At 43.2% G+C, this 27,135-nt stretch overlaps 2 protein-coding genes across 4 annotated transcripts in view; both read left to right on the top strand.

Moving 5' to 3' along the window:
* FOCAD (focadhesin) overlaps positions 1-27,135 on the top strand; it is a 262,779-nt gene that overhangs the window by 185,360 nt on the left and 50,284 nt on the right. For all 3 annotated transcript variants that reach the window (XM_004706558.2, XM_045289109.1, XM_045289110.1), the window contains 6 exons: positions 4,026-4,114; positions 7,519-7,563; positions 12,156-12,264; positions 15,435-15,551; positions 18,150-18,388; positions 22,711-22,800. In XM_004706558.2, coding sequence (XP_004706615.1) covers positions 4,026-4,114; positions 7,519-7,563; positions 12,156-12,264; positions 15,435-15,551; positions 18,150-18,388; positions 22,711-22,800 — 689 coding nt within the window. The remainder of the gene's footprint in view (positions 1-4,025; positions 4,115-7,518; positions 7,564-12,155; positions 12,265-15,434; positions 15,552-18,149; positions 18,389-22,710; positions 22,801-27,135) is intronic.
* LOC101644463 (dolichyl-diphosphooligosaccharide--protein glycosyltransferase subunit 4-like) lies at positions 5,826-5,939 on the top strand. The gene has a single exon (XM_004706555.1). The coding sequence runs from the start codon at positions 5,826-5,828 to the stop codon at positions 5,937-5,939; it is 114 nt and encodes a 37-aa protein (XP_004706612.1).

The raw sequence follows: 27,135 nt of genomic DNA on the forward strand, positions 1-27,135 counted from the left end.
TGGGAAAGCAAAGCAAATGGCTCATAATCCAGCACTCCGTAGATGAAAGATGCTTGCGCTTCGCCCCGATTTGTCTGTCTACAGAGCTTCAGCCTTTTCCACTGCATCATGGAGTTTCCCTCACAGTGTCATTAGTTGTAATAATAAATAATGTAGATGGGTGTACTGTTTTAAAGACAGGCCTATTTATGAAAAGCCAGCTGTGTATTTTCAGTAAGACCAGTCAATTAATCTGCCTTTCTACTGTTGTAGCTGATGCGGTGTATTTTGGGTTGGTTTAGTTATCATTTAACATCTGTTTTCTTCGGTTTCCTAAGAATCAGTCCAGTTCTGTTGACAGTTGGTGAAAAAAAATGAAGCCAAAAGATAGACTATAATAAGAAGACTTTTAGTATTGCAGTATTTGAAAGAATAGCAATATATTTCAAGCTATATTTTATATTTTAAAAGGTTACTGATATACATTTTGACTATTAAACAAATGCTTTCATGAGTTCACACTCAGATCATATGATATTTTAGAGGAACTGGAACAATTGCCAGGCTCGATGTACTGTATATTCTTGAGTATAAGCCGACCCAAATATCAGCCGAGGTACCTAATTTTACCACAAAAACGGCATAAAAAATGTGCTGAAAAACTCGGCTTATACACGAGTATATACAGTATATCCAGTCTTCCCGACATTAGAGGAAACTTCTTTATGGGGATGATAATTTCTTCCAGGTAGTGCTGGCGATAATTTGTAGCAGTAAACAGCAAAGGATTACTTAGAGACCCTCTCCCCTGCTTTTTAAAAATTAGTCAGTGAAGTCATGGAGACATGCTAATAAATACGTCCCACATTCCTACAGTCCCTGGGGGGTGCAAACAATTCAGCTCTTAGCTACTCACCGGAAGGTTGGCCCTTCAAGGCCACCAGAGGCACCTTGTGAGACAGAGCGGGTGGTCTGTTTCCGGAAAGACCACGGCCTGGAGGGAACTGTGTGCAGCAGTTCTTGTACACCTCAGTCACCTCAGCCAGAAACACGTCAACAGCAGCCCAAACCATTACTTCCTAGAGATTGGTCATGAAGCAAATGCTTTTACGATCTGAACAGACTAATGAGTTCTGCTAGCCTTATCTCACTGTTTCACAAAAACGTGAGACCTTGGATTCTAAGCCTCTCCATGTTGTTGACATGGAGAGGCATTAGGGCGAAAAATGCAGATGTGAATGGATTGCCAGTCCAGAGAACATTTTGGACTGGAGCTCAATGTAACCCTTTTTACCTGACTGCCCTCATGGGATGCTGAGGGAGGGGTAAAGCTACCAAACTTTGTATGAAGGGCCCCTCAGGATTATGAATATGATCTCCAACCGAAGAGGGGGATAAAGCAGGTTGGCAGCGGATACTTGATCACAAGTTGGTCAGCTGGCTGCAAGATAACCTGGAGTCAAAGTCAAGGTCAGGGACCATGACCACAGGGAATTACTCTGACCATTTGTATGTTTTGTTGTGTGTTTTTTTTTTAAATTTTCTCTTAAAAACAAACAAACAGTTTAACATTTGTTGTGGAGCTAGGTGGAATTGCTTACTATACTCAACAAGCTCTTGGTTCTATAGACTAGACATGGTATAAAGTAGTAAGGATAAATAGAAAAGAATTGGAAGCTATGTGCAGTCTACAATCTCAGTTCAGGTCATCATTCCCAGCCATTCCTCCTCCAATGAACGTCCTTCATTTAATCACAGTTGTTACCCAGAAGCAACATTGACTGAGCTGAGAGCCACTGGCTCTCTCTTACCAAGGGGCTGTGATTTGGAAGAAGGCAGAATGAGTGTGAATAACTAGCCTATGGTGGACTCTGGGCCTGAAGGAGTAAGGAGACAGACTAGACGAGGGGACTGAAGGCAATCAAAGGTATTTCCTACTTTGTCTACCCACGTGGGGTGCCAATATCTGTATTAAATATTATGTCAATGTCAACATTTTGCCAGTTTGATCACCTTTAATATTTTGCATTAAGAAACAGGAGAATGAAAGGGTAAGGATTCGGTCTTCAAAAAATCTGGAGACAAGGATGGGTCTGATTGAAATAAACAGAAACGATGAAGGATAGAGTTCCCATCAAATCTCAGAATGACTGGATTGATGAGCTAGAGCATGGCATGCTAGACTCATGGGCTAATCAAACAGCCCTTGCCGTCTGTACTCATAGGCTAGTCACAGAGCATGTGAGGGAAATACAAAGATATCTACCCTTGGTTATTACATTTTGGGTAAGTTCAAGAAGGGCCTAGACATAGTCGTGAAAATATGTTATATAAGACGTGATGGGGCTTTTGTTATTGACTTAATAATGGTAGCTATTGTTAGACGGCACTGACTGAGACTAGAAAATACCAGAAATATGTTTACTTGTGTTTGATTAAGTATGCAAAGGCATTTGACTTTATAGATCGTAGCAAACTATGAATAAAAACATTGAGTACAGTGAGAATTCCAGAACAATTCATTGTGCTTATGCAGAACCGATACCTGGAATAAGAGGCAGCCATATAAACAGAAGTAGGGGTGCTGTGTGGTACAAAAAGAAGAAAATTGTACCTCAGGGTTGTATCCTTTCACCACACTTATCCAATCTGTATGTTGAGTGAGCAAAAAATCCAACAGCTTGAGCTATAAGAAAAACGAACTTAGTATCAGGATTGACGGAAGACTAACAACCTTAGATCCAAGGACAACCTTTGATTGCTGAAAGTGAAGAGGGCTTGAAGCACTTACTGAAGAAGATCAGAAACTAGCTTTCAGTGTGGATTATACCTCCACATAAAGAAAGTAAAAATCTGTATCATTTGGGGGGCAATAAGGAATGTCATGCTAAACTGAGGAAATCACGGATTTCATTTTACTTAGATTCACAAGCATTGAGAAAACCTACTGCAAAAGACATTGGGAAAGACACTGGAAAAACTACTGCAAAAGACCTCTTTAAAGTGTTTTTGTTTTGTTTTCTGAAAAGCAAAATATTTCACTTTGATGACTAAGGTGGACCTGACCCTAGCCGTGGTATTTTTATTCACTTCATGCGCATGCCATAGCTGGACAGTGAATAAGGTGGACCAGAGTAGAAGGGATGCCTGTGAATTATAGTGTTGCTGAAGAATATTAAGTACATACATCAGGAACGTGCCAGAACAAACACCTGTCTGGGACAAAGTCCAGCCAGAATATCCCTCAGAAGTGAGGATAGAGAACCTCCATCTCATGTATTTGGGACATGCTATCCGAAGGCAGCAGTTCCTAGAGAAGAATATCATGCTTGGAAAGGAGAGGGTCTGTGGGGGGAAAAAAAGGAAGACCCTAAACAAAACAATTGACACAGTGGCTTCAATAGTGGCCTTAACCAGAGGAGCCATGGTAAGGGTGGAGCAGGACCAGGCACCGTCCATTCCGTTGTACATGGAATCACTGTGAACCAGAATCTCTTCCATAGAAAGCACCCTAGAACTCTAGGATTAGGCAAAGATCATAGAAAATGGAAAGAATAGGTTAATTCAGGCCATCAGCAAATGTGTGACACAATGCTCAATCTCACTAGTACACAGTGATTTGAAATTTAAAATGCAGTTAAGATAACCTTTCATACCCACCAGTCAAAAGGCTTGACGATTCCAAATGCGGGCACGAAGTCCGGAGAACTCTGCTAGAGAGAAAGTAACCTGGCGCAACCAGATCACAACCACTAGGGATTTTTTTTTTTTAATGGGGCGTGTGATCCTGCAACTTGATTTGAGTAGATAGGCTTGATGAAGCCCTCTACCCTGGATTTGCTGAGTGTGCGCCTTCTCCAGCACCATCTTCTTCAGTGAATGTTGAAGTACCTGAACAGTGATGTGGTGATCTCCTTTTAAACATCCCCCTTCATAACGTACCAGTGGGGAAAGGATGCATCTGTTATCTAAATGTTTTTCCAGGACATCTGGGGGGAATCTCAGGTCCAGGGCGGTGGCACGCTGACTTACGCTCTGTTTTTCAGGGCAGGATAGCAGAGCTGGAGTTGCAGTTAAAACACGGGAAAGAAGGACCAGAGGAGGTGCAGTACAAGAGAAGCACAGCCTGGCTCTGGTAAGGGTGCGGCCTCCCGCTGCTCATGACCTTCCCAAGGAAGCCCACGAGGGAGGGCAAGGGAGGGGCTGGGTTAAAGTCTCCACATTTGCAGCTGATGAAGAAAAGGCAATCGCATAGGTGTGTTTTTCCCTCGCTCTTTCAATAAAAATTGTAAGGAGAGATTTATGCATAAGCGTCTGTATTCTTTTTTTTTAAAATCTTTATCTAAAGCAATGTAGATGAGATAAGGAAAGGATTTCCCCCCGCTCCTCCCATACTTTACTATTTTATATGCTTTTCGATGAAAAGTTCTATTTCTCTCTTTCTATCCATTGCCTTCTTCACTCACATTTTGTCAAGGAATCCCCCTCCCATCCCTTTCTAAGACATTCTTACAATTGGTAGCAACTTTACCATGTCAGAGCGTAATTCCTTTGGCAGACACTCTCTAGTGAATTCTTACTATATTATCGAGCAATGTGTAAGTGCTTGGCACATTAAAAGCAATTCAAATCGTTACATGGTTTGAGATGAATACCTTGTTAGATTCATGTTACAGCATCCTAAATGTGAGGGAAGTGCCCAGAATCTAAATAGCTTTGCTGACAACCACAAATTGCTTTAATCTAAAAACTTGTGCAAAGGTTACCGCTTTTATTTTTCGTATTGCTTTGGATTTACTGAGTGTTGGCATAGGTAGAAATGCCAAGGGACGTGTTTGTATGTGTATGTATGTTTTTAATTAATTGTATTTTAAGTGTCATGGGCCAGAGTCCAAGCAAACAAAAGGACAAGAAGACTCCAGAAATAGGGTTGATGGCATGATGGCCCCAGATTTAAGGTTGTTGTGATGATGTGTCAGTGGGTCACTTCCAACTCATGGCTGTTACATGTGCCACAGAATGAAGCACTGCTCAAAGCGGCACCATTCTTGCGAGGTCTCAGCTCATTATAGATGTGTCTCATGGAGAGTCTTCTACTGTCCCGCTGCTTCTCTCCAAGCACGATGGCCTTGACCAGGGGGTCATCCCTCCTGAAAACGTTCCCAAAGTGTATGAGGCACAAACTCTTGCCATCTTTGCTTTTGAGGAGCGTTCTGGCTGTGCCATCTTCTGGGATGTTTGTCGGTCGTTCTGGGCAGCTGTGATTTTTAATACTTTGATTTTTAATACATTAAACAGGTCTTTTACATCAGATGTGCCCACTGTAGCACATCGTCTGATTTCTTGACTGCTGCTTCCGTGCGTGTTGATTGTGGATCCAAGTAAAATGAACCCCCTGACAACTTCCATCTTTTCTCCATTATCGTCATGTTGTTTATTGGTCTAGCACTAAGGAGTTTTGTTTTCTTTATGTTGAGGTACAATCTCTTCTGGAATAGATCCATATTTTTGGCTCTTCCTTGAGAGAAAGGTGGTCCGACAAAATACAGAAATTACTGAACAGTGTCATTATCATACACGAGTCAAATCTTGCTGAAGTTAATTAAAAAGTGGTTGCAACAGTACGGGGAACTGCTGAAACTTCAAGAGAGGGTGGAATGAGGTATATCACTGCTGATGTTAGATAGATCTTGGGCGAAAGCAGAAAATACTGGAAAGATGTTTACCTGTGTTTTATTAAAAGGCAATGGACTGTGTGAATCAGGACAAACTATGGATTGCAGTGTAAAGATTGAGAATTTCGAAGTTGTGCGCTTAGAGCATCAGAGCCAAGCCGGCTAATCAGGATGCTCACGGACATGCAGCCCACCATCTTTGCCAACATGCTGGGGGGGTCGCTCTTCTTGCTTATCGTTCTCTACCACTGCATGGTCGTCAACAATCCCAAGAAGCAGGAATGAGAGTGGCTTTCTCAGCCCCAGGGTTCCAGGACATAGTCTGAGGCAAGATGCAGTGTGTGAGGTCCCGCCCTCACCCTTAACTCCATCCCTTCCACCCATCACAACACACAAAGCAACTACACCCAGAGTTTTCCAAACAACTTTTATTTCCTCAAAGTCTTCTTTAACCCCATTGAACAAGAAGCTGGCACTGAATAGTGCCCACTATAGGGGCTGATGGCTTTTCTACTCCCCCCAATATAAAAAAAAAAAGAATGAGAATTTCATAACTCTTAATTGTGTTCATGTGGAACTTGTACATAGGTGAAGAACCAGCCAGTTAAACAGAATAAGGACATACTGAATGGTTGAAAACCAGGAAAGGTGTGTGTCAGAGTTGTATTCTTTCACCATATTTACATGCAGTGTGTATGTTGAGCAGATAGTCAGAGATCATTTGTAATCAGGAGAATGCTTCGTCAGGATTGGAGGAAAGCTCATAAACAAACTTTGATAGGCAGATAGCATGACCTTGTTGACAGCGAAGAGGACTTGAAACACTGATAATCACATATCCTTCAATATAGATTATACCTCAATGTAAAGGGGAAAATCGGTATAATTTGGAGGCCAAAAAAGCAATGTCAGATTAAATGGAGAAAAGATTAAAGTCAAAGATTTCATTTTACTTGCATCCACAATCAACACTCCTAGAAGCAGCAGCCAAGAAATCAAACGCTGTATTGCATTGGGCAAATCTCCTGCAAAAGCCTTCTTTAGAATTTGAAAGTAGAGAGGGGTCACCTTGCAGACTGAGGTGCACCTGACTGGAGCCATCAAAGATGCTGAGACTTTGTCTCATGCATCCTGGAGGGCTAGCCACTGGAGAAGGACTTCACACCTGGTAAAGTAGATGGCGAGTGAAAGTGAAGAACCCTGAGCCACCTAGACTGACACAGTGCTGCAGCAGTGGGCTCACCTGCGAAGGTGGCACAGGACCAGGCAGCCTGCTTGCACTCTATGGTAGGCAGGGTTGCTGTGTTGCAGGACTGGTTCAATGGCACCCAGCGGTTAGCCCGGCCTGGCTTTTCACTTTATCTCAAGGTTCCCATATTGAAAGAAAGAAAAGATAAATCTGTGACTATTTGAATTGTTGGGTGCCTCCCTTCAAAGCCACAAATGCAGTTTTCTTTTAGCTTCGATGTGATTGTGCAACCAAATGTTACTAGTTTTCTGTGTACATATAGAGACTATTCCAGAGTGGCAGTTGTGAAACAGTGGAGTGATGTTTTAGTGAGATCAGGTGGAAAACCAGCCAGGAACGATCTAAAGGACAGGCACTCCGTGTAAAGAGGTGGCACAGATACAGCCCTGCCTGACCTCCTCCCCTGAACTTCAGCATAGGGCAACCAAGGCCTCTCAGAAGTAAAGCCCTGAAACGGAAAGCTCTTTTCTACCTGACACTAAAATTCTGCTAATGGAGATTGAAGATCTGGCATCAATTGCTTGGGTCTGGTGTTCCTAGTTATTGATGAATAAGCCAGTTGACTGCATGTTTGCCATAATAAACTCTAACACCTACTTCCCACCTTCTTTGCAGGGTCAGAGACATGCTGACCGATGAGATCACCAAGGCAGCTGTGAAGTAAGAGTCTTTTCTATAAACCTTTTTTTAAAAAACAAAACAAAACTGGAAAGTACTTACTATTTCTCCTCTTAGGGCATTTCATAACTTCAAAGAGTTTAAAGTGCCTTTCAGTTACCTTTCAGAAAATCCGTTTTTACCTTTTTCCCTGTTAAGTTCATTTTTATTATACACTGTTGGGTGAAAAGGCAAAGAGACCAGTATAAACATGTAATTTTTACGCAGCTAGTTGCTGGACTTGAGTCCTTATTGTAAAACTAACCAAACGCCAGGTGCTTAGATTTTAAAGGAGTTGTAATTTAGTTCAGGGCAGGTGAGAAATCCTTGGAAATGTGAATTCTACAGATAGATGATGAAATCTCAGCTGTCTACCAGCAAATAAATAAGAGAACTTTTCTTTCATTCCTTTATGTTCCTGTGTCTTGTATACCTAAACACTGACTTTTAACCTGCATAAATCTATTGTAAAGACCTGATTTAAGTGGGGGGAAAAAATGAAAACCATTTCAGTTATCCCCTTATGCTTGTTTTAACAAAATTTACTGCTTTGGGGACTTTTGTATACCTTAACCCAATATTCACTAAGAAAATGATACCCTAATGAAGCTACTCAAGCAATCTCTTTGGGCTCTTTTGTTAGCAAGCTGATGAATTGCCCTAGCAGTAAGTTTCATGTCAGTTTACGTACACAGCGCCCTGTCAACATCATCTTTAGCTGCTGACACTTCTGTGTGGCTTCCTTTTTCTTAGCCTTTGCCCTAGAGGATTTCATATGTATTGATAAAGTCCTTATCATCTAGAAATATTTTACGGAATATAGTCAATCCCTACCATTCTGTCTGTAACAGAAATGCCTATAATTAAATAGGTCTATGCCTTATAATACAAAAGCAAAAAACAAAAACAAAATATGGTCAGCACTAGAGGTAGCTTTCGACCAGTAATTTTTTTAGCAGGCATCCAACTATCAAGTCTGATCTTATTACATGATCACCTCGAAGCCTCACGACTTCTCCATAAAGGGAAATAGAACCGGTAATCCTCCAGCACTCACTGCGGTAGGAGGCGCTGGGAAATAGGTCTGTTGACAAAATGAAAACTAAAATACAGAGTGGCTGGGATAGGGATTCATTTGTGCCTGCTTATCCAGTTTGGTGAATTGCAGACAGTGGCTGAGCATTCAGCTGCATGTTGGAGGGGGGAGGGTTGGAGGGGGGGGGAGGCTGTCTTTGATCTTTACCTTTCAGAATTTGTTCTAGTATGTAGTCTACTTATATCCTGTTAAAACGGTGCCCTCTGACATTTGCAACAAGGCCTCACATGCTGAAGAAACCAGCAACTTTCTCTTAAATCAAACGATAAGTTCGCCTCTCCAGTAGTATTTCCTTTTCCATTCCAAGCTCTCATTTCAACTAGGCTTTAATCATCCAGTGTGCAAAGCATCACTTCATGACTGAAGCCGAAGGAGAGTGTGGTCACCTTCTCAGTGGAACAGAGTAAAAATAATTGATGTTCTCCTGGTGTTACCTTTGCATAAAAATTCCCAAGCATTTTACAGACCTTATCTTGTTAAAATGATCTTGATGATACTCGGCATGACAACAAATGACTAGGAAATGTTTAAGGTCCAGGGACTGAGAGCTTGACGGCAGAGCAGCGGGGACCACTGTGTACCTCCTCGTTTCCGTCTTCCCACTGGCTGCCTCCCACCATGTAGTGACCTCACCACCGCCTACTGCTAGCTTGATTCTCAGTTCCTTGGACCATGGCTACCAAGAGCTTATTAGGACCTTACAGGTTATAATAGGGTTTGTTTGCTCAGTCATAAGTTAATGCAATAAGATAGCAGTCACAAGCTTAGATGGGATTCCTCATGGAGTGTATTTTACAACATCAGGGATAGAAGTAAGGAAGAATCAGAGCACAGATAAAACTTAATGATTGATGTAAATATCTTTACCTAGTTAATTAATTAACCACATTTGACCCTGAGCATAAGAGTCCCCAAAGGGTTGGGTTACTTTACTAATATCTAACATACCTAACCTAATACTTTGTCCCCCAGAAAGCATCATTGTAGCTCATCCTTCCTGGTGCATTTTAATTAGGTTAATGATATCACTTTCAGAGGACAGCTTAATTAAAATGTCAGTGGTGTTGCCTCGATAAATACTGTACTGATGCTGACTTGTTATTTTGCAAATTAGTCACTATTGTGTGACTAGGAGGGGACAGTTCTTTGATCGGCCAGGTGATGAGATTTTGCAGAACTGGTGGTCATTTTTGGGCAGCTGCTCCTTGACTTTGCTTCACTGCGGAAGTTCTGAATGTCTTCTCTTCCGAAGACGTTGTGCGCCGCGTATAAGGATATGAGCATTACGAGCAAGGCCCAGTGGCAGCACCTTCATGAAATGGCTCAGACAGGCATTGTGTGGGCTGTAGACTAATTTATTCTAGTCAGTGTTTAATGCCTACAGTCTCATTCAGAGTAGATCTAAGTACACTTTTCTCTATTTGACAAGAACAGCACACGCTCAGAGATGGCCTGCCCAGTGAAACTTTGGAAGGAAAAGCATTTTAGGTACTGTTTTAAAATTAGGAGTACCTTTTCTTACAGAAGTTTAAGATTAAAAAGATACTTTTTAACGCCTCCGGTCTACTTTTCTTACACGATTTGATAGAGGTTTGTTTGTGGCCATGTTAGTATTGCTCTTTAGGATGATGAAAATGGAGACTTAATTCTCAGATTGCCGAAAATGTGAAGCCTGTTTTGTTTAGGTTTTTTTTAATCAGACCTTCAGAATTATGGCCCTTTTGTAGGAGGGAAAAAGATATTCTCAGTTAAAGACTTAGTTTTGTTTTCATTAAATGATGAGTGACCAGGGATCACAGGAATGCCCAAATGCTACCTTATTTCCCAGCGTTTTAATATTAGCTATATGAGTGCTCAACAATTCTCACTGAAGAACTCTAGAAAAACCAGGTTGGGACCATCTGCTAAAACTTTAAGGTCTCTTCTCCATGTTCTTTAACACTGGTGTTCGAAGAAGGAAAGAGGCTGTTGGCATCAGGCCAGGAAAAGCCGTGTGTTTACGTGTGTGTGTGTGTGTGTGTGTGTGTGTGTGTGTGTGTGTGTGTTTTGATGTCTTACCAACTTAAGAGCGGTCCTGATGGTGTAGTGGGTTACACATGAGCTGCTCACAGCAAGGTCAACAGTGAGCCACTATCAGCGCTCCTTGGGAGAAAGAGGAGGCTTTCTATTCCCAGAAGAGGTTACAGTCTCAGAAACCCACAGAGGCAGTTCCACCTTGTCCTATAGGGTCCGTGTGAGTCAGAGTCGACTTGCTGGCAGTGAGTTTGGTTTATTGGTTTTCTCAGCTGGTGGCTGGATTCTTAGAGAAATGAAGCTGAGGAGGGGTGAGCAACTTCACTGAACTTGACTGCCTACAAGGACAGTGTGAAGGGAGGGGACAGGAAGCAAGGATAGATAGATGGATAGCTCTAAGCAGGGTTCCTGAGTCCAGTTCTTACCAATGGCAGCAAATATGTAAGAACACTCACATGTGCACGTGTGACCATCGCCTGGCTGGCCGGGAGAGCTGATAGACTTCTTCATCCCACGTATCTGCACTGGGAGCCTCAGGGAGTGGTTCTTGGGTGTTTGCTCTGAATTCAGGCCCAGGTGCTCCAGAACATTCTTAGGATTTAGGAAGGTCACAGTTTCAGGACTGAGAGTTGAACTTTGACCCAGATACTGCTATGATAGAATTGGTAAGTCAGGAACCTCTCATTTGTGTCCCACTTGGGATGTTTTTCTATAGGATTAGTTTGGATTTAAGGAGCAATACTAAATGTATATTTTCAAGTGGCGAATGATTTAAAAAGCTCTGGTTTTCCTGACACTAAATGCAGATGTCAGATAGACAGTATTGCTAATATTAGGAAACTTCCAGTTGAATGATATAAAAGGGAAACATTTCATCCCCAAAAGTCTAAAATTAGGCTTTTCCCGCATCTGATGTAAGATCTCCAGATTGAATGACAAGCGGCCGTTGAGGTTGTTGGTGCTGGCATGAGTGCATTCGGGGAAAGAAGGGGAGGAGGAGAAGGAAGGCTGAGGAAAGCTGCCAGTGTGGCAAGTGGCAAGTCAAGGATGCTATCTGAGGTGCTTCCACAGCCCAGGGCTTCCGAAAGGCCCAAGGCGTTTCATGTCAGGTGGGTTTATCCACACAACTATCCATGGTTGTGTTCTCAGAACATTCCCATTGGCCAACGTGGCACAGAAGGAGATAGCTGAGGAAATGTAATGTCAAATGATGGACAAACATTTCAGAAGAAAGAACTTAGAACGTGAGCTTGAGTTTCCAACATACAAAAAGGTGTCATGACTATACATCGAAGGAGAGTTAAAAATCAGCGGTAAGTGTCAGAAGAGGCCAAGAAGCAAAACCAGACCCCTGTGTGTAAGGCTCCCCGCAGGAACGGAAGTGCCTCTGTGGCCCCCTCTACCCTCCCTCTACCAGTCCCTTCTCTACTCCTCTTGAATGCCCAAAGTCCCATCTTGGCATTTTTTTTTTTTTCTTTTTAAACAGGGACAGCCCCGTGGTCAAAGGGAACGCGCTGTTGGCCTTAAGCAGCCTCGCTGTCATTGTGTCCAAACACCAAGCCAGCCTCTCCTCGGATGCTGAGGGGGCCCCGGAGGTGAGTTCAGGGTGACTTGAGTCCATCAGGCTTCGGTTGTGTAACATTTGGAAAGTGAGAAATGTCTCTGCCCAGCTATAGGTGGCCTGGCCTTGGCCTTGCGAGGTTCAATTCTGTCCTTACAGCACCAGGCTATGCTACTTGATGGGCCTTTATGTTGTGAGCTGATAATGTCTACTTGGCTTCCCATGCTGCATTTCTGTTTTGCTTTCTCCATCACAGTTAACTGGTCATTTCCATTTGAAGGTGCCAATTTTATGCAACAGGGCTTGTCTTTTTGTGATTACATCAGTGGTAACCAATCTTAGGAGGTTAACTAGGCTTACAGAAAGTGAACAATGCTGTCAAAAAATGATAAATAAGCAGTGTTTACTGACTGAAAAAAATTGTACTTTGCATTTTAATTGTAGATGTCAATGACAAAGTGCCTATTCATTTTTGCAAGGCATTTATTTCTTAATTAAACATGTGGCAAGATGGCCAATGCTCATTTCCAATGTATTTTTCCAGATAATTCATATCTGTCAAAATAAAAAAGGCAAGGATTTATCCTTACTTTAAATCCCATTATCTGGTAGCTATCATTATCTGGAGACAATATAGTTAAGTGGTTAAAAAAAGGAGACTTTGTAGAAGAGTCCCGTATTTAAGCCCGAGTGCGCTCACTCTGTGGCCTGTGACTTTTAACCTTTCCCTTTTAAAATGTGTCTTCTCATCTGTAAAGTGGGGGTTAAGATCCAAGCCGCGTTATTGTGAGGATTAAATGTAAGGGCCTTAAGACAACGGCTGATAGATGTTCAACACACAACAAAGGGCAGCAGCGACAGCTACATTGTGCTGTTAAATTACTGTATTGCAAACTGTCTCAAAGACAGGTTTGTGCTGGCTCCTTAAAGAATATCTGCTTCTCTGCCTACAAAACAGGAAGAAAGAAGGAAAATCACATAAAACACGATTGGCGGTTATTTAAAAATACAATCATAGGCTGCCCTCTCAAGCCAAGTTTGAGCCCTAATTTGGGGGTTTGCTACCTTTGTAGCAAAAAGTGAGACTTGAGTCAGTATGATTCAGCTGGTCTCTTTTCTCATAGTATTTTTTGGGCCATCCAGACTTATGTCTTTACTAGGTGACCAGATTTTAACATTGGTAAAGCAGGACACCATTGATAAAACTCATATCCTGGCAAAATAGCCACATGGCAGCCGAAAACCATATACCCTAGTTTGTCATGCATTCTTTCCAAAAATCGTGACTTTTTTAAAGCGCCACAGGATGTGGGAAAAATACTGTTAAAAATTGGGACTGTCCCGCCAAAAGCGGGACATCTGGTCACCTTAGTCTTTACCCCTCTGGGGCATTTTGGTTGCAAGCAAAATTAAAAAACAAAACAAAAACAAGCAAACAAACAAGCAAAAACCTCACTCTGACTCATTTAAATTAAAGTGGACCTGGGGAAATATGAAATCCGAAAGCTCTTGGAATTAAAGGCAAGGATTAAAATCTAGGTTTTAGGAAAATATAGGAAGCAAGGCTACTTGGGAAATCCCAGCAATAGGTGCAGACCACCCCCACTGGGATAGGTTTTCTCAAATCCTTGACTGCTCTTGCATTGCTCACACATCACTGGCCCCCAAAGGTCCTGTGCCCTACCTTGGCAAGTAGTTTGACTGTTGAGTTAGCCAACCCTCAAATAGTGGAGGAGAGGGAATTCCCCCAAGGGTACCATTACCAGCAATAAGAAAACAGGTGTTGGATAGCAAAATCACAAGTGTCTGTTCCACATAGGAAGGAGGAGGAGGCCAAGGGATGATTGCATGAAGGCTACGAATATAGAATTGACTCAACCACAACTGATTCACCAGTAGTGCAAGTTGTTTGGCCTCAGTCATCACTGGGGCCTTATCCAGCATGGTGAAGCTCGGGCTTTCCTGCTCTTCGCTTCCCCTCCTCTTGTTCAGTGCCGCCACACACAGGACCAGATACCCAGGGAAGCCCAAAGAGGGGTCTTGACTTTTATTCTTAATAACGTTGCCCTTGTCTGTCACTCAGTACAAACTACAGAGACCTGATCATTTTATTAAACTGGACACTTTCTTTTTAAACCTTTTTATTGTGGATTAGGTAAAGGTTTACAAAGTACATCCTAGTTTTACATTCCACAGTTGAGTGACATTCTGACATTCAACTCATCCTTCCCAGCCCCTCAACGTACCCTCACTCATCTTACTATCTCTCTATGTTTCCTTATCCCACCCTCCGCCAGTCCCAACCCTGGAGCTTTGTCTTTGGGTAAAGTCTACCCTGTTGGTTTTAAATGGTTGACCCTTCTGAGATGGAGGTGAGTTTCCAGACCTCAATGGGGAAGGGCCATAGTTTGGGGAGTCTCACCAGTTAGAGGTTAAGTTTTCAAACTTCATTCGAATCCACATGGGACCAACAACAAAAGATCTTAAGAAGAAGGTCTTCTTTGATTCAAAGAATTGATCCCAAGACTGGACACTGCATGTGCCTTTTTTCAGTTCACACCCGCTGAGCTTTACCATGTGAATGAACAAATGCCATCCATGATCATGAACGCGATCTTAAACCACATTCTACTTGTAATGTGTGGGGCTTTGTTGTTGTTTTGCCTCTCCCTTCTTTTTCCTCTCCTTTCAGAGCACTTGTATTTCCATACCTGATTTTCCAAGTAGCTAGGCAAACATTTTCGTGATTCTTGAATGATGACTATCTGATAGTGGTAAGCCGAAATGCTAGAGATGTGATCAAAATCTTTTGGCTGTTTTATTGCTTCCCTTGTGGAACACCAAGTCATAGGATTCAGAAGATCTGAATGGCTCTCTCTGCACAGCTCTCTCCCTGAAACCTTCACTTTGCCCATGCTATCCTTCTGGGAGCTCACGGGAGCGCCAGGGGCTCTTGGATGTGGTCGGAAGGCCCCACTTTCAGACCTCTGCTACGACTTGCATAAGAGAGTGATCTTATCCAGAATGGGACACAGATAATGGCATGTATCTGTCAAATAACCATTTAACTCATGCATTCCTAACATGCAAATTTTTACTTTTTAAAAGCTCTTCATCATTTAATGCAGAAGAGGGCTGTGCACATAGTGTGTAGGCATAGTTTTTGCCTTTCCATTACTGTTTCATGTTTTTCTTCACCTGCAGATTCACCCTAATTTCCTTCCATTGAAAGAGTGGGTTTCCATGGTGCTTGACACCCTCCTGGTCATCGTGGATAGTCATTACCAACCCAGAGGACAGCTCTTCACCTCGTTTTATTATGTAAGTCAGAGCGCTGAGAAAGGCTGAGAAAACTCAAGGGTTAGCTCCTTTCCTTTCAATTGTGAACATGAAATCCCATGCGGTGAAAAATGATTTTCATCAGCCTGCTGCACATATGACTCATCTGGGGAACTTTCGTGTGTGTGTGTGTGTGTGTGTGTGTGTGTGTGTGTGTGTGTGTAAAGTAATACCTCGGTGAGGCCTCTCCCAACTTAACAGGTTGGAATTGAGCCCAGGGCATCCGCATTTTGAAAGATCTGCAGGTTATTCTAATGTTTAGTCACAGAGCTACAGGTGTGGTAGGATGAAGGGACATTGGCTGGGAGTGGAGGCCCCAGTCTCTAGTCTTAGTTTTATCATTGGGAACTATGTGACGATGGGCCATTCATTCACTCTCTCTAGATCTCTGTTTTCTTATTTATAAGATGATGGGATTTAATGGGTATATTATCTGTAGCGATGGTAGCCCTAGCTTTTGACCACTTTTTCGTCTTGTGGCTATTGACTTGATACTGAATCCCTCTCCTCCACCCCACCCTGCCTTTGTAACCTATATAATGGAGGTAACCGTGTATGCCTTGCCAGCATAATAATAGAGTTTGAGCATCTCATTGTTGAATTTGTGTGAAAATGTTTTGAACTCCGTGAGCTCCTTTATAAATATAAAGTAAGATTGTTGGTGATAGAGCACCACTTAATCATAGTCTATGTTCTTGCTTCTGTCAATGATTGGGAGCAAAATGAAAGCACACTTTTTAAAACGAGGTCTCAATTGCCCTTTCTTGGTGCCCACGCCTGTGTGAATTTTGTATCTGCATGTGTTATTTTCATTTTCATCCGATCACTAGCCAATTCCTAGGGGATCATAGTGACCATGGGGCCATCAGCTGAGTGGCAGAGGATTATCCTTGATTTGGACAAAACTCTAGCACCGATCCGGAACTGTTGCTAAGGTCATGAGGTTTGCCTGAAACCCCATGGCTTTAGGTCTTCTCTTTACAGCAGTGGTGTGGGCGTGCCTCTGCCCTGCCCTTGGAGGACCTGGGTCGGGGTAGGGGGTGGGGCACCACAAGGTCTGGAGCTAGATTCTTAATCACCCTCAGGACAAGAAAATCACTTACCAGACAACTCAAAACTAAACTGGAAAGTAGATTTTTCTCCAAGAAGTAATTTCTTTTCTTTTTAAAAAAATCATTTTATTGGGGCTCATACAACTCTTATCACAATCCATACATACGTCAGTTGTGTAAAGCACACTTCTACATTCGTTGCCCTCATCATTCTCAAAACATTTGCTTTTCGCTTGGGCTCTTGGAATCAGCTCCTCATTTTTAATTTTTTTCCTTCCTTCCCTGCTGCCCCATGAAGAAGTAATTTCTTTATGACAATTTAATTTTTGTAAGAAATGTTCTTATGTTTAATGATGGATGAAAAACCCTGCTTAGGAACTTAGAGTGGAAGTTTTTGCAACAGCTATGTAGTTCAGATAATCACTAAGACAGGAGAGTGTAGATTTCTAATAATGCTGCCTAGTTCTTGTGAACCAATACAAATAAGCCAGCTCAAGGCTGCCTCTTACTTTTGTGGGTTTTGCATTATTATACTTTTCAAAGTCCAACTTCAAAAGGCACTTCCTTTATTTCCAGTGTCAGTACCACCAATCTGTATTAACCCCAGGTAATGTAATAGCATGTGTTCGATTTTACCTCCACAATACCAGATGAGCATAGAACTAAGAGCACTTTTTAATGTGCTGTGACTGCAAAGGACAGCATGGCCATCTTGGTGCGTGTGAACATCTAAAGTGAGTGATAGTGTGGGATGATGCACAGTCTTTCATCTCTGATTGAGACGGGTGTGCAAACACATCTCCTGTCTGCTAGAGTTCTCTCTGAGGGAGTCCTTGTGGAATCAACTGCCCTGCCCTTTTATGAGGGCTGTTACTCATTTCTTTTCCCATAATTACATATAGGAAGGAGTGTATAGGTTCTCCATTTCACTTTGAATAGCTAGTTATTGCTTTGTAACCAGAAGCTTTTAGGATTTCAACTTCCTTTTTAATTAAAAGGACTTAACCCCTCGTAGGAAATAATCCATCTACTGGGAAGCGTTCCCACCAAAAAATTTGGGAAATCTGCCAGTTGATCCCTACAACTAAGCTTACACGCTGGCCTCACTTCTAAACTTTAATGTTCTTATCATTAGTGTGATTTTTCTTTCTTTCCCGTAAACTCCTGGCTCCCTGGAATCGTATTTATCATATGGCTTGATGACTGGCGCAAGCCGTGGCGGCTGCACACGGGATCTTCCACAGACACTGTCCGAGCCTTCATAAGGGAATCCGCACCCTGGAACAAGAAGGACACTTAACAATCTGACTTTTGAATTGGACGGTTAAGTGGTCGTTTGGTACCCATTATCTCAGAGCAGAAACATCTACCCGCCAGGAGAACACAGATTGCTGCCCTTTGGTTATGCCTGGGAGGGTCTGAGAGCAACTCGTAGTGTGCGATGCTTTTGGGGTACGCAGGCTTCCTTCAAGGTTTCAAACAAAAGGCTAACCCCTCCCCCCCTTCTTCCTTCTGTGGCCTGCCCTAGAAATCCTACTCCGGAGAACACACCGCTAGTGCCATTGCCCGTTCCGCCGCCGCCACGGCTTTGTCTCTCCTCGTGCCAGTTTTCATTACCTCCTGCAAAGAGAAGGTCGAGGAAATCCTGAACACGCTGACTGCCAGGTTACCTGGGAAACCAAGCGCGGACGAGCCCCAAGCCGTGCAGATCCACATGGGCCTGGCTTTGGGGATGTTTCTCTCGCGTCTGTGTGAAGAGAAACTCAGGTACGGCGTGTTTATTAACGTGGTTTTGCTTTGCCTTTTGGAAATTTCGAGGACAGATTCTACGTGCCTAACATACACATACAGGCACCGTGTCGGAGACTGTGTGGTGCTCAACTTCCTGTGATGAGCAGCCTGATGCTTTATTCTCCTTTGTGGGTGAATTGGCTTTCTAAAATACCATCCTACAGACATTGATGTATTCAAAGTGATTGGTTGATTGTTTGAAAAGCGCTGCATCCTTAGATGAAGCCCTGGGTACCGCCTGTGCCACATGTCTGAGGAGAAGTCTAAATACGAGCTGTGGTTTGGGGGCATACAGTATGCAGTCACGGGTGGTTCCCCACCGAAAGTGCTGGAAAGGGGAGGCAAGGATTGGGGTGGCCTCTGTGCTCGAGGGATTTGGGGAGTCACAGAGTCACCTGAGAACTACGTGTACTGAGTTTTAAGTCCTGCTTTTATCCTGTGTCTTGGCTGCATACTTATAACCCTTAAGGAATCTTCATCTGTGCACATTATCCTGAGTGCTTTCTTCAGCTTGATTGCTCGCTTTTGGATGGCTAATTTCACCCTTGAACAGAGCTAATGGAGTACCCGAGGCATAGGTGGAAAATTCCACTAAAGGGGAAGTTGTCTTGGGCAGGAATCTACTCTACTTTTGTGGTTCAGGTTTGTTAATGTTGATGTTACAACAGAACACAGATTTGTACACAGCCAGGCTGGCCCGAATGTGTTACAATCTGAATTTTGGATGCCACTGACTTCAGTAGAGCTCCATCTTCCTGCGCTGGAATGAGACGGCAGGAAGTGGCATCCTGTTGTGAGGCTGATGCCCTTCCACTTCCTCCGTGGGCAGGAAGGAGCTGCCCCAAGGCCAGAACCGGTGGTGATGAAGGTAAAGTGGTTGACAGCGCGCTATCCTTAGCTGTTAGTTTGAAATCAGTAGTCACTGATTGCATCTGTAATTTACATAGTTGTGCAAGGACACCAATACGTGAAACCTGTCTGAGAATGGTTATGGACCCGTGGAGATGTGACATTTCGGATGATCAGTTTCGCCTTTTGGAAACATCTGCCTGTCCCTTAGCTTAGTCCTGGTGATCATCAGGAACCGGGCCCAGACTCCTTATTTAGTTCCCTTCGTGAGCATTACTCCATAGCAGGGGTCTGTCTCTGAACTTGAACAAAGCATTTTGCCTGTGAATTGACTGTCACATAACTACTGTGTAAGGAGGTAGAACACAAGTGTTTTTAAAGGGTTGAAACTCAAGGGCGACTCTTTTCCCCACTCTCTGTGGTTGTGCCAACGGCAGTCTCTGCTCCTGCTTTGGTGTCTTTTCAAGCAGCATGTTGTGCGACTGAAAATGAGGCAGGGGAGCTTAATTCCAGGCAACTCATTTTACTCTAGTCTGGTTAGAGTAGGATACGATGCAGAGGATTTTAAGGCTGACACACTTGCCTGTGTGGTTAATTGAATCATATCTCATGGAGAAAGCTGTGACGATTCACCTGGCTCCTGGGTTGCCTTCACCCCATCTCTCTATCGCACTTGCAGGAAACCCTGGGGAAGGACACCGGCTAGAAGTGGCTAAATATACCCACTGCCATTGAGTCCTGAAAGAGAAAAGGACTTCATGCACTTGCTGATGGTCAAGGATTGTAGCCTTCAGTAGGGATTACAACTCAATGTAAAGAAGCCCAAAATCCTCACAACTAGACCAGTAGGTAGCGTCATGATCAATGGAGAAAAGGTTGCAGTTAAGGATTTTGTACTACTTTATCGATCCACAATCAATGCTCATGGCTAGTAGCAGTCGAGAGATCATTAGGCAGTTGCATTAGGTAAAACTGCTGCATAAGACCTCTTTAGAGTGTTGAAGAGCAAGGATGTTACTTTGAGGACTAAGGTGCACCCGACTCAAGCCATGGTATTCTCCACTGCCTCCTATGCATGTGAACATCAGCACTGACTATGGAAGCCCATAGAAGAACGGGTACATATGAATGGTGGTGCTGGAGAAGAAGAGTGAAAGAACCCTGGGTTGCTAAAAGGACAAGCTGGGTTTGTGTTGAAAGAAGTAAGGCCAGCGTGCTCCTTAGAGGGAAGGATGTCAAGACTTCATTGTACGTACTTTGGACATACTGTCAGGAGGGGCCAGTCCCTGGAGAAGGGCATCATGTTTGGTAAAGTGGAAGGGTGGCCTAAGAGAAGAAGACTCTCGACAAGTTGAATTGTCATAGTGGTGGCATCAATGGGAGCAGGCATGGGAACAATTGTGAGGATAGCGCACAACCGTGCAGTGTTTTGTGCTGTTGTACATAGGGTTTCTGTGGGTCGCAGCCGACTCGATGGCACCTAACAGCAGGTGGGGTAGTGGGTTACATGTTGACCTGCTAACCACAGAACCACAGGATCAGCAGTTCAAAACCACCCGATACTCACTGAAGATAGGTAAAGTTTTCTACTCCCTTAAAGATTTACCATCTAGAAAACCCACAGGGACAGTTCTACTCCATCCTGTAGGGTCACTGTGAATTAGAACTGACTTGATGGCAGTCAGTGGTGGTGGCCATCGGAGTCAACTCTGATTCACAGGGACCCTTTACAGAGTTTCCAAGGCTGTTTATCTTGATGGGAGCATCTGACTTCCCCTACGATAATCATAAACAGTAACTTGGGCCTACCCTTCCCATAAGGAGCCCAGGTAGTGTAACTGTTAGACGCGGCCATTAACAGAAAGCTTGGTGGTTGGAACCTACCAGCATCTCCATGGGAGAATAACTGACCATCTGTTTCCATAAAAATGTCAGTCAAGTAACCTTATGGGTCAGTTCTCTGTCACATGGGGCGACTTTGAGTCACCTAGCAATAAGAGCAGTGCACCCATGTTTGGTGACGGCCATCCTTTTGTTTGTGTGTTATTTGGTCTATCCGTATTCATTAATACTGCAGCCACTAAAGTCATTATTCATGTCTTGCACCTTCCTAATATCTTAGAGCAGAGGAATCTGAGCACTTGAGTTTAGGTGCTAAGTATTTTGCCAGATGATAACCATGTCACCAGATAATGAGATTTTTATAAAATCAAGATAAGTGCTATGAGGGCTTTTGACTCTGACTAATAACGTAATGATATCAAATAAGTGGCCCAACATGGCTGCTTGGAGGAACATGGTTAGGCCAATATGTTGGTTCTCCAAGAGAGAAAAATCATTTTGAGGAAGAGAATTACCAACCATTTATCTATTTATTTCTGCACAAGCTAACCATTATGGAAAAGAAAAAAAACCTTGTTAACTGAAATTCCAATCTAGAATGTATTGAGTAAAGTGCATTCTTTCAATTCTAGCCTCTTTCATAACCTCCAGAGGATACTTGTCAACTCCCTTTAGCGGTTTTTTTAGGATATTCAAGGATACTTCACTCCAGGCAACAAGTGTAGCAGCACTCCCTTTGGCAAAGCTATTAAAACGACTTCTCTCATTGTATAATCCTCCCCCTCATGCGAAACCACCACTGGAGTCTTGATCTGGGAAGGTAGTTATTTAAAGAGCTCCCTGGCTGGTTGGAATTCCTGGGGCTGCATTCCACTTAGCAGGGGCTGCGGCAGCCTGAGCATTGAGATGCAGGGACCCTGGGTAATCGAGTGTCAGTGATGAAGCCCACAGCTGTGCCTGAAAACCCAGCCATGGACCTGCCTCTTGAGTTTTATCACCGGCTCTTAGTTCTTTCCCAAGGATGCACACCCACCGCCGCAGCAAAGGAGAGAACCGCCGGGGTAGGGGTTCTTCCAGTCTGCCTTTCTTTCCTAGTGTAGGTAACGGATTAGAACTTACAATTTTCCAAATTCAGACATGAACACAGAAATGACAGTCTAGTTGTAAGGAAGAGTTTGGAGAAGATCATTGATACTTTCACCCTATTGGATTAGAGATGCTCTGAAGGAAAACCACTTTGCTTTCTTCCATGTACTTATTTGGGTAGGCTGCTGACTTTGGTTTTCATTTTTCAGTAATTTAAAGTTTGAAGGGACTCAGAAAGAGCCCAACTTGGAAGTCTGAGGATTTATGGGTCAGCAAATGACAACAGTGTTCAGAAGCCAAATTACTGAATGAATCTCTGACTTGGTTTCCTCCTTTACAAAACAAACATAGGTGCATCACCAATACTGTGAATTGTTTGTTTTTTGTTTGTGCTGGTTTTTCAGAGTGGTGGCATTTTGCCTGAAATGCTGAGGGCAAGATATCCTGTATTGAGTATTTGGGACAGTTGATGCATCTGGAATAATTTGCCTTCTCCCACTGCTCTTCACTCTGCTCCTCAGTGATGTATCTGGCCAGCAGATGAACCTTCTTCTAATGAAGTCTTTGGACGCTCTGGAAAAGTGCTGCTTCGACACCGGTCTCGAACACAAGTACGTGGATTACATTTCCTCCCTCACAGATACTTAGAAACTGGCACTTTCCCTGCCGGGAAGCGGTTAAGCTATGGGAAAATATTTGTAAGACCTGCTGTTGAGTGCCTTTGTAGAGAGTTTTCAGCAAAAATACAAAACCTGGAATTGAAGCCTGCATTTATCCCCCAAACCAACTTTCGGTTATAGACAAATTGCTTAAATGCAGTACAGTAAAGGCTGTTGTGTGGCTAAATCTTGGTGTAACTAAGATCTTAATTCTGTCTTGCACTTGATCATATAAGACATATATGAGGGCCTATATGTATGATTTAACCTCTGTCCAATCTTAGAACTATGCTCAGAATTTGATTGGCCCAAGACAGCCTTCAGCCCGTGACATAGCTTTCCCTACGAAACCCAAATGACAGGAACCCAAATGAAAATAAACACAGTTCTACCAAGGAGCCCTAACCTCCTCAACGCTCATCTTCTCTGACTTCTGAACAGACTCCATGCTTTTTGAATTGTTTATGTTAAAAATATATTAAACTAAATGTCTTCACATACTTTACACTGTTTTCTTATTCTGGTAACAAAGTATAACCATATGAAAATGAACAATTAGAAGAGAATATCTCAAAAACAGTGCTAGTTGTGTTTCTTTAGTGAGACATTCAACGTTTCAATTCGTCTTGTCACTTGTGTGGTGAATCTATAGTTTTGTGTCAGGCTTTCTGAAATATTGACACCACTAAGGATGGGTATTGAACCTTTTGGGGCCCGTACATATTTGGACATCAGAGGGTTGATCCTCTAGGGGTTCATTGTTGCCTTTACTCCTCTCATCAACTAATTCCTTCTATGACATTCATTTCACATGTACAGCAATAGGGAAGAACCTGTGGATGGTTTTGGGTCTCAGTGCTGGCTGGCTGGCAGCTGTGAACCCAGAGGCGGGCCTGAGAACAGGCTGGCTGCTGGCAACTTGACTGAGCCATGCTTCTTAGTGGCTTGATGACTTTTGACAGTTACACAATGATGAAATTTGGCAGTTATGTAATAGTATAGTCACCTTCCATTTTCACACAATGGCCTGGTCTTTGGAATCTAAACATGTCGGTAAGTGAGGAGAGGGTATACGAGCAAACACGAGATTGTACACACTAACCTCCACTTTATTGAGCTCATTTATTTTTTTGTTATTGTGGGTTGTTCAAATATGAGTGAAATTAGTGCTTGTATTTTTGCTTTTTAACAGTTTATGACCTAAAGCTATAATCATACCATCCAGCCTGTTAGGTTCAGAGTAGCAGAAGAGTAGCTGCCTGTATCCGGTACTTCCTCATGAGGGAATAAAATTGATTGTGCGTTTGTAGGTGATGGGTGTGGGCTTTTCTTTCAAATGTAGACTAAGATTGGATAGGAGCCATTGACACCCAATTTATCAAGAAACCCTAGGGATGAAGAATGTGGCCTTAATGTGGGAAAAGAAAGTATGTGGTAGCCTGGTTGAAGTTTCTGGACTATACAGAAGGACCATGTAGCTAAGGGTTGAAATGCTGGGCCTAATCTACACATTAGTGCTGCTGCCTTTTATAACCATTGAGTAAGGTGATTTCGTTCATGTGCCCATGTGTGTGGGAGTGCACTCGTCCATGCATGCACCACCACCACCACCCCACATCTTTCTCCTTCCTACCTCTACCCTATAGAGGAGTAGAGTAGCTCACAGTGTCGTAAAGGTGTGGGGGGTGTTTGCAGCGTACATGGCACGTTTTCCACCAATTGGGACTGTTAGGAGTGACTTTCATGCATTACCACCATTCCTTTGCACAATGATTGTTTGAATGTAAGGGAGACCATGGAGGTAACCAAATTGCCCATTATGAGCATTTAAGGACGTAAAAATGTTATTTGACCCCCCCAAATATTTAGCTTTAGATTTTACCTTCTTTCTCAAGTCTCACCTTCCTCATGAATACTTGGGAGAGGGAAGGGCGAGCCCAGACAGAGGGCTAGGCCTGCAGGGGAAACAGAATCAGACCATGGGGCGTTTTCCATCCACATTTGTGAAATCTTACTCAGCCCTCAGCCCCACGAAGAGCTCAGGTCCTTCAGGGTCCTCTGCCTCTGCTCCCCACCGTGTGCTCCTGCCGGTCGGTCCTAAGGCCCGCGCAGGTCAGTGCTTGATCATTGCTACTGCTGGAGGATGTTGGTCTTTGCGTCCTTGGTTTCCGTTTCAACTATTTACCGAGCAGCTCAGACCGTGCTAGGCATTTTCACATCTGTTTTTCATGCAACTGAATCCTTATCACAAGCTAAATACTGTTACAAAGGCAGGTGCCATCATTACTTTGTTTTAAAGATAAAGAAAATGGACGCAAGGTCTAGGAGACTAGTTCAAGGTCACACCCTCTAAGTGGCAGAGCTGGGGGATCCCAGGGCATCTGACTTCAAAGCCAGTTTTCTTTCTCTCTCACAGTACTGTGTGGAGGGTGCATTTCAATAGAACAAAAGCAATTTGATGTTTGACATTGTAGCGTTTCTTTATTGGACAGGTGGTGCTCCTTCAATAAAGGGAGCTAGGCAGGGCTTTTTTTTTTTTTTCCCCCTAAATAGGCCCAGGCATGAATGCCTGACTCCTGGCATAAAGTATTCCCTTGTCTGATGAGATTGCTGGAGTCTAGGGTAATCCTCCTTCCACTGAAATAGTGGACGCGTTACCAGGAGGTAGTTAATAGATCTGGGAGCATGCTACCTCGAGTGATAGAATTCACCCAGAGCAAATTCACCACGCTTCCCTGATTTAATGGACGGGTCTCTGCTAGGGGAACTGAACACCTGGTTCAAGCCCTTTTGTGGTCCCTTAACTTGCATTTTGCTGCCATCTAGTGGACATCTCATTGTGTCATGGTCCTCCTCACTACCCGAACTGTAGTCAAGGGATCCATCAAGGACCTTCGCTTTGGTTAATTACTATTGAGCTTTTACAAATACAATAACATTTGTATAACGCTTTGTAAGGTGAAAGCACTATACAAATGTTAACTGTTATTAGGAGTAATTATCAGATGGCCTCATACTTAATCTGCTTGATAAGCCTACAGTAAATGAAAGATTTCAAGACACATCTCTGGTTAATTTTAGAAAAGTATATCATTACGTCTTAATATAGCAACACACAGTTCAGGCTCTGCAGAGTTTCAGAATTTCTCTTTTGCCACTGCTAGTCTAATATACTTGAAAGAGAGGCTTCGGTGAGCAATGACGTAACAGGACATAGAAAGTTAAAGCTTAAATTTACCATTATGTGTTAGCATTCTTATAGGTCATTTATGCTAGCAATTCCCAAACCTCAATTTCGCACTTACTGTTGTATTTTTTTTACAGGCTAGCGAAAGAGATAAACAGTAATCGATCAGTCCTCCAAACGATCCTCATCAGAGTCCACAGTTAAAATTGTGTGAAGGAAAATGTGAATATTGTGCCATGCTGTGGAACAATATTCACAACATTTTGTAGTGGGCCGAAGAAGGTGTTCTTGTGAAAATTATTCTTGAGATTGTAAAGATAAACAAGCATTCACTAGACAAATAGGAAGCAAAAGTCAAATTCGGCAAAGTTTTGTTTCTTCTGTGTCTGCTCAATTACTCGCAAAGTTATTTATTCGTCAACTTAGAAAGATAGCCCAAAAAGCTCCCCTTATAGATCCTGAATTAAAACAAAGCCTTTACAGTTGCTGTAAGCAAGAGCCACTAACTGCTTTTCCTCGTTGGGAAATGTGATTTGCCTCTAAGGCACGCGGTGCTCACATTGCTGGATGTTGCTTCGGCTGGTTGGAAATGCGTTCTGCTCGCTGCGCTTGTTGCTGAGTTCATGTGAGCTGTAACAGCAGTTCTGCCTGGCTAATGATGGATTGTGACTGCAGTAGCTTCTCTTCGAAGGGTTTTTAAATGGCAGACTCTTATGTAATAGAAACTGGAAAGGTACACGTGAGCTATATGGCTGTCCCTTAGGCATTCTAGCTTGGCATTGAGCAGGGCCTTGTGCTTGCCTGATGGAGCAGAAGCCTGGGAGCCCAGACCCTCTTGTGCTGGCGGGTTGTACTAAAATGTCTCTGGGTGACCTTGAGCAAACCCTGTAGCCTCACCATCCTCTCGGGTGTCCCTGGCCAGTTGTGGGCAGCGTTGTTTACTCAGAGGTGCTGGAGGATGTAAGTAACATGCACTTAAACTGTGTGAAAGGTTCGTGCTGCCAACCAGGAGCAAAGATGCCATTTGAGAGCAAACGGATGTAACATGGAGCCTTTAAAACCCGCCCTTGGAGAAAAGTGCTGTAATATTTTCAGCAGCA

Source organism: Echinops telfairi, unplaced genomic scaffold (genome assembly GCF_000313985.2).
Source record: "Echinops telfairi isolate 266 unplaced genomic scaffold, ASM31398v2 ScPeMD7_25;HRSCAF=90, whole genome shotgun sequence".
NCBI classification, from domain to species: Eukaryota; Metazoa; Chordata; class Mammalia; order Afrosoricida; family Tenrecidae; genus Echinops; species Echinops telfairi.